Source organism: Marmota marmota, unplaced genomic scaffold (assembly GCF_001458135.2).
Source record: "Marmota marmota marmota unplaced genomic scaffold, marMar, whole genome shotgun sequence".
Lineage (NCBI taxonomy): Eukaryota > Metazoa > Chordata > Mammalia > Rodentia > Sciuridae > Marmota > Marmota marmota.
Window position 1 is genome coordinate 985,810 of NW_026000243.1, and position 8,016 is coordinate 993,825.

Below are 8,016 nucleotides of genomic sequence, written 5' to 3' on the forward strand. Positions count from 1 at the left end.
GTCGCAGGCCCGCCTACCTTGCAGGAGTGATTGGAAGCTCTGTCCCACCACGGGCCACTGGGCCTTTTCTGCCGGTGGTCACCGTTCCGCCTACCTGGCAGGCACCTGGGGACAATTTTATAGCTTAGAAACAAGTAGGTAGCCAAGATTGATCATGAACTCTGGCAACATTTGCCTAATAATTATGTATTCCAAAAGTAAGTTTATATTTGAAGATTGGTTTCACATGCATGAGCTTTCAACTTCAGGAGAAAGTGCCTTTTGAAATATATATATTATCCTCAGGGACATTGCCTTACCACTGCTTGCAGAGAAAGTAGGAAATAAGAAACCATTTAATGGGCATGTTCCAAAAAAAAAAAAAAATGAAAGCCTTAGTGACTCCATGGTGCTTTGCCACAGAGATGAACACAGCCTGGAAGGAGGTAATGGAGTCAAAGTACCCACCTCTAAAGTGAACAGGCACCCGGAGAGTCACTGCTGTGTGACTGGGTATAATTGAATCTCACGTCTTTTCCACTACTACAATAATTCTCTCTGGAAATTCTAAGAATGACAACATGTGTTTTCAAGACAGAACACAATCAAAAGGTACCATCGGGTACAATTAGGAACCCAACCTTTGTATCACTAAGAAAAAGTAATTACTCTTGTTTCATCCTCTAAAGATATAGCATTCAAAGAAAAAAAAATAAAAATTAAAAAATTAAAAAAATCTCTACAATGAAAACAAAAGGTCTGTAGTTTCTCTGACTTATTTTCCAAATTACTGCTTATGACCTTTTCTTAAAACTTTAAGCATCACAAGGAAATCAGTGGGAAGGGAATCATGTGCTGATCAAGTAGTTAAAGGGCAGAAAAATCCAGTGATGTGAAAAGGGATTAGTGAAGGGTGGAGAAGAGGACCAGCCCCTCCCAGCTTGGGAGAGCAGGTCTGGGATTAGTTTTCAGGGCAGAAACCCACATATAATTAACAGCTCTGACATCAGAGGACAAGCAAATAAAACCCACTCAACTCCTAGGGAAGTTTGGCAGAGAAACGTCTCAGGAATTTAAGGTACTGGAGAGATGCTCTGTGGAGATTGGGTGCATTCTAATCAAAACTCCACTAGGGTGAGGGACTTTAAACTGTAGAAATTATCTTGCTGGAAATCTCCCAATTCTCCCTTCAGATCACTGGTGAAATGTGGTGATCTGCTAATTGATGCTGTTTATAAGATATATTCAGGATAAGTAATTCTTATGTAAATAGAAATGTAAAATGAAGAAAGTTCAATTACTAGGATAGTGGATATAGTTGTTAAGGCATATAAACTTTTCAAAGGTAACTATCTAATTTTACTATGTGCTTGAAATGCCATTTATCTATAAATGTATATAGGTAGGTAATATTTGCATGTATAAAGGTATGTATAAGGTAGGTTGGAAAGGGTTCACACCCTTTTTAAAAGTACTTTGAAACACTTACATAATTCCATTTTGTTTTCTTTCATTCAGTTGGATTTTTATCTACGCGCCTCCATTTCCTCTATGCAAAGGACAGCAAACCATATCTATGTCCTGCACTTTGGCTTCCAGCAGAATGAAAGCTTCTAACCTCCTCTGTCTGGGACTGATCTTCCCCTTGCTGCTTTTTCAACAGGCCTGGGCTCAATTCCCACGAGAATGTGCTACTGCTGAGGCTTTGAGAAGTGGTGTGTGTTGCCCAGACCTGTCCCCTTTATCTGGGCCTGGGACTGACCCCTGTGGCTCCTCATCAGGGAGGGGCAGGTGTGAGGCAGTGACTGCAGACTCCAGACCCCACAGCCGCCAGTACCCCCACGATGGCAGAGATGATCGGGAGGGCTGGCCCCTGAGGTTCTTCAATAGGACATGCCAGTGCAATGGCAATTTCTCAGGACATAATTGTGGGAGTTGCCGTCCTGGGTGGAGAGGAGTGGGCTGCAATCAGAGGACTCTCACAGGTAAGTGGGGATAGGAATTGTGATGCAGTCTTGAGTGAGACTCAAGGTTCTTTCTAGATTCTAAAATTATTGGAGCTGGAGGAATACCTGAAAATCATAACTCCACCTTGCTTTTCCCAATTGAACAAAGTAAGGCTTAGAAAGTAAGAACAAAGTAAGAAGTTTGGAATTGAAGCTCAGACCTTATGACAAATAATATTTTCTTTCCATTTGTTGAGCAACCTCCATCTGCTAGAAACTGTGCTAGAGTCAAGGTACTTGTATTAATTGTTACATATGAGATTCAGAAAGGTCTAACCACATGTCTGTTACTTGGTAAACCTGGAATTCACACTGAGCTTTATCTAGCTCTAATATTTCAGCTTCTTCAACTACCCCTGCTGGCTTACAAAGAAATTTCCCACGGTAATGATAAAATCCAGGCATTTTAGATGAGAAGCTGGGCCGGCAACCTAAGGAACATCATATAACAAAGCATTAAATAGGAACAGCCAGAGTACTTCATTGTTTTCAATGTGTCAGACACAGGACCAGAGGTTTAGCAAAATACTTATTGAATCTTTATCATGAGCTAGACTTGGTTTAATTGTTTTTATGCATGTGCTCCTTGATCTGAACAATTCTGTAAAGCAGGTATTATTTATATCCACATTTTACAGAAGAAAAAATGAGCTCACAAAAATATGACCAAAGTCACAGGTTAATTCAGGGGTCTTAACCACTGGACAATACTATCTACCTTGTTTTTGCAAGACTTATGATGATAAAAAGTAGAAAATTCCAAGAAAAAAGCTAACACTGGGCCAAAATAAATATGTCAGGATAATAGAATCATAGAAACAACAAGGAAAGTTAGAGAAAGCTAATAGAAAACCTAGAATAAATTGGGGAGAAAAAAAGAAAAGAAAGCAGGAAGAGAAGGAAAATAAAAAGAAACAAAAGAGGCTGGAAGGAGTTTTAGTTAAGGTAATTTTTTAAGTACACAGGTTGAACATCCATTTTCCAAAAATCCCAAACCTGAACTGCTCTAAAATCCAAAATTATTTGATCCCTGACATAATGCCACAAGTAGAAAATTACATGCCATGAAAAACTTTGTTTTATGCAATAAAAATATTAAAACTATTGTCAAGTTGGGCATGGTAGCACATGTCTGTAATACCAGGGGCTCAGGAGTCTGAAACAGGAGGATTGGGAGTTCAAAGCCAGCCTCAGCAAAAGGGAGGCACTAAGAAACTCAGTGAAATCCTGTCTCTAAATAAAATACAAAATAGGGATGGGAATATGGCTCAGTAGTCGAATGTCACTGAGTTCAATTTCCTGGTAACGCCCCCTTCAAAAAACACTATTGTCAAAAATACCTTCAGCTTATAAGATATACATTAAAGAAATTGATTCTGTCTTTTGGATATATATCCCAAACCCAAATATTTCAAAATCCAAAGTTGAAAACATGTCTGGTTCTAATAATTTCAGATAAGGGATGCTCAATATGTAAAATAACTGAAAACAGATTTTAACATAGATATTGCATATACAACCATCATTGGGTGAGTGGGACACAGTGTGTTACAGCATGATTATGCTGCTTCTCTACCCATTCCCTCAAGGCAGATGCTTTCATATCTCTATCTTTTATCCCTCAAGTCAGGAGAAATCTTCTGGAGTTAAGTGCAGAAGAAAAGAACCACTTTGTCCAGGCCCTGGATATGGCAAAGCGCACAACTCACCCTCAATTCGTCATTGCTACCAGGAGATCAGAAGAAATACTGGGACCAGATGGCAACACACCACAATTTGAGAACATTTCCATTTATAACTACTTTGTTTGGACACACTATTATTCAGTCAAAAAGACTTTCTTGGGGGCAGGGCAGGAGAGCTTTGGTGGGGTGGATTTCTCTCATGAAGGACCAGCTTTTCTTACCTGGCACAGGTACCACCTACTGCAGCTGGAGAGAGACATGCAGGTATGCATACCGCCATTTAATTTTCAGATTCTTTACAGATGAGATGCCCTGTTTAGAAGTCATTTTAATTCAATGATTTTCCAAAACACCATAATACATAATGATAGAGTAATTTTTTGTTATTAATCTGCCTGTAACACTGATTTGTTTCTCCCCTACTGAATTCATATTAACTAAATTTGGTCTTTTGTGAAATAACAAAGCCAATTAAGACATCTTTAGGTGTGGATGAAAGATATGGAGATATTCTACAACTCCATAATTGAAAAAATGTCTCTAATGAAATATGAAACAAAAAAGTCCCATTTGGCACATCTTCTCTACCAAATGTAAGTAAATGCCTCTCTTGATCTGGATGAAGTGAGTGTATATATACTTGTTCTCCTCACTTCCTGAGTCCTGAATATGTGCTTCATCATACCAATTGCTGACTTTTTCCAATATGATGTAGAGTTTAAATAATGGAAAAAGTTTCCATTTAGATTGTTTTATTTTCACTAATATATATATTTTATTTCATTAATATATATATTTTCCCAGCTACCACTTTGGGGCTTATACCAGAAGCCTATCTCAACTATCTCAAAACATCATATCAATGGATATGTTAATTTACTTGAATGTAATAATCATTATACATATATATATATATATATATATATATATATATATACACACATACACACACACACACACCTATATGTATGTGTTTGTGTATAAAAATATTTTAAAACATCATGTAGTACACCTTAAATATATATAATTTCTAACCCCCCCCAAAAAAAAAACCCACATCAATCAAGCATTATTTTTAATTATAAGACCTCTGGGTTTTTTGGTTTTAGCATAAAATAGACCTCAAGTCAGGCATAGTTATCTCATGCTTATTTTGTTTTAAGCAAATGCACTCAAAACACACTAAAGAATCTGGTAACATAAATGATTTATTGTCCGTTCTTTTTCCAACTGCTCTGTTTCTTAAGAAAAGTATTGTAATTTTAAACTAAAAATTTATTAGATCTCAGCTAGGAAATCCATATGCTACACTTGTTTCCTATATAAAATAATAGTAATGAATTTCTCCCCCAAAGTAAAAATCAACCTAAAATGATATGAAAATAGAAACGTTGTTTTTGCAGGAATGCTTGTGCCAGCATTATTTCAGGTGGGAAAATGGTTAGAAGAGATATAATTAACCCTCTAACTTAAAAAATATATTTGTTTGAAAGTAGTCTATCCTTACACAGTTTGAGAGTGATTAAATGAATTCATCTGGTACTCCAAACATCATATTTTATAGCTCTGATTACAAGTTAGATAGTTAGTAGATTATGAGTAGATAAATCTGTCATTTGAAATTGACTCCGGATTTTCATGCTTTCAATTCCCATGGGCACACCAAAATGAAAGGGCAGTTAGAAACTATCTAAAAGCTTCAATTTTGCCTAGGAAAACTTCAACCATGTTGATTTACATTTTTAAAACCCAGCAGCATTAGGCATTCAAAGAATTACAATTTAAGCGTATTATACAGTTGAAATGCCACAGGAATGTTCTCTGGCTCCCAAATGTCAGTTGCTGAACCGCAGTCTGATTCTTAATGATCCCTTAGAAGCTGTCAGTAATTTTGGCGAAATGCAATGATGGCTTCTAAACGAGGACTACAGACCCTTGGAGATCAATAACTTGGAGCCTAGAAAAGCTTTCGGCCTTCTAAAACAACAAAGCATAAGAAAAGTTTTCCTAGAAAGGGATTTAAAATGAAAAGGCATAAAGTACTGAGTGCTTGGGAAGTAAGAGAAAATAATGGCAATGCTGCACTTAAATTTCATCCTCTGTACAGAACTCCTCAAAGGCCAAAAGAGATGAGAAATAAGTAAATGAACTCAGCATTTTTTGGGGGTGGGGTGATACCAGGGATTGAACTCAGAGTCACTTGACCACTGAGCCACATCCCCAGACTATTTTGTATATTACTTAGAGACAGGGTCTCACTGAGTTGCTTAGTGCAACTTTTACTGAGGCTGGCTTTGAACTCAGGATCCTCCTGCCTCATCCTCCGGAGTTTCTGGGATTACAGGTGTGAGCCAGCGCCCCCACGTATTTTTTAAAATGTAAAATAAGCTGTAAATGATTATTAGATCTTTGTTCAAAAGAACAATAGGCACAAAGATTTATTCTACTTCTATTTAGCATTCCTTTGTTCATGAGTCTCTCAGGCAGAAGCCTCAGTCTTGGTAGTTTAGATTCTGCAGTGGGGGTCTCTAAACAAAACACCCTTAGGGCCCATGTAGATAATGTAAATGTGAAAAGACCATGACCTGTTATCAAGCCAGAATCTAATTTTCCTATAGTCATTCAAATTAAATTAAAAACAGAAACAAAACAAATATAGGGATTCCACAAAACACATTTCAAGGTCAAATCTGGAACTAGACTACAATTTAATGATGTTTAAATTAAAGACAGAAAGATGGAAGAAGATGGAAATGTCAAGTAGTGGATGCTATTATGGATAAATTTTGGAATAAGCAATAGAAATATGATTACCTGTCCAAAAAAAGAGGAAAGAAGTTTTTCTTCCAAATTATTTACAAAAATTTCTGCATGATGATTTGAATTTTATTCTCTTTCATGCCTATGTAGATTCTTTGAGTGAATTGCAAGCCTTGTTATCTAAGGTATTTAACTTGTCTGGGACTTTCTGTCACCAATGAGAGACTAACTGGTTCCTTAGTAGCTAAAGAGAGTTAATAGAAATAGACAATCAGAGAGTAAAACAAGCAAAGAGGAAGAGTGCAACTGAGCCAGAGAACACTAACAGAGTTTCTGTGACCTAGGAAATGTTGCAGGAGCCTTCTTTCTCCCTTCCTTACTGGAATTTTGCAACTGGGAAGAACATCTGTGATATCTGCACTGATGACTTGATGGGATCAAGAAGCAACTTCGATTCCACTCTTGTAAGCCCCAACTCTGTCTTTTCTCAATGGCGAGTGGTCTGTGAATCCTTGGAAGATTATGACACCCTGGGGACACTTTGTAACAGTAAGTTCCAAGTGACAACTAGTAGTCAGAACTCCTTGTTAGATAAAGATATTAAATATGCTATAAACATGGTGCATGGAAGATCCTTCATTCCATTAAGGACTTCAGAATAAAAGTTACTATCCCCATAGAGGATCCATGTACAGATCCTCACCTGAGCACCTGGGATGTTCAAGGCCACCTCCAAAGTGATCCCAGGAAACAGATGTGGCCTATTTATCTTCACATAATTTTTCTTGAGTAATTCAGTCAGTATATTGCTAACTTCCTTATTTTTAGCAATGTCCAGTTGTATAAATTAATCCTCTTAGTATATCCAGTTCTGCTTAGTAGTCATGTGTCTTGGGTTGGAATTTCACAGAAATATTTCAGAAGAAAATCTGAAGTATGCAAAAAAGATTTGGAAATGCTCTGAGAGGAGAAAAAAGAAGAAAGGGAGGGAGGGAGAAAACACAAAAACTTTTGTGGTTATTCAATAGAGTTAAAATCCAAAGGTGATAAAGGGGACATTTTTCAAAAAAGGAAGGTACCATATAGGTGCTGCCCACCAGTGAGCCACATTGCGTCCCTCCTGAGGTTAACCTGGGAGAATTCTTGACCAGTTTCCCTAGCATTCTTTCTCCAGGAAACTGATGTCCCTTTCACAGAATAAGTTTCTGTAATTTGTGAATCTATTCTTGAGCTTCCTTGGATGATATTACTTATCTCTGTACTGTTAACATTAGGTCTTAAATATCTAAGTCTCCTACCCCAACTTATCTTTCTTCTTCAGGCATTTTGGGCTATTTTGATCATTTGCTCTTCCATATAAAAACTAGAAGCATGGGTATTTATATTCAGAACATTTTTCTACACAGATTTTCCTTCATTAAGTGTTAAATTATTTTATAAGTTTAAAAAGAGAATATTCTAATAATGTGCAAGGCACTGAAAAAAAAAATCCTCTACAGCAACAGTTTGATTCCCAGCACTGAAAAACAAAACAAAAATACTCCAACAAAGCAAAACAAACAAACAAACAAAAAAAAAAAAAAAAA

General features: G+C 36.9%; 1 protein-coding gene across 1 annotated transcript in view; it reads left to right on the forward strand.

Annotated features, from left to right (window-relative positions):
- Positions 1–1,467: 1,467 nt before the first annotated feature.
- Tyrp1 (tyrosinase related protein 1) overlaps positions 1,468–8,016 on the forward strand; it is a 19,162-nt gene continuing 12,613 nt past the window's right edge. Inside the window, exons 1-3 of the mRNA XM_015499101.2 lie at positions 1,468–1,964; positions 3,612–3,934; positions 6,775–6,979. Of these exons, the coding sequence (XP_015354587.1) occupies positions 1,556–1,964; positions 3,612–3,934; positions 6,775–6,979 (937 nt within the window). The 5' untranslated portion in view covers positions 1,468–1,555. The remainder of the gene's footprint in view (positions 1,965–3,611; positions 3,935–6,774; positions 6,980–8,016) is intronic.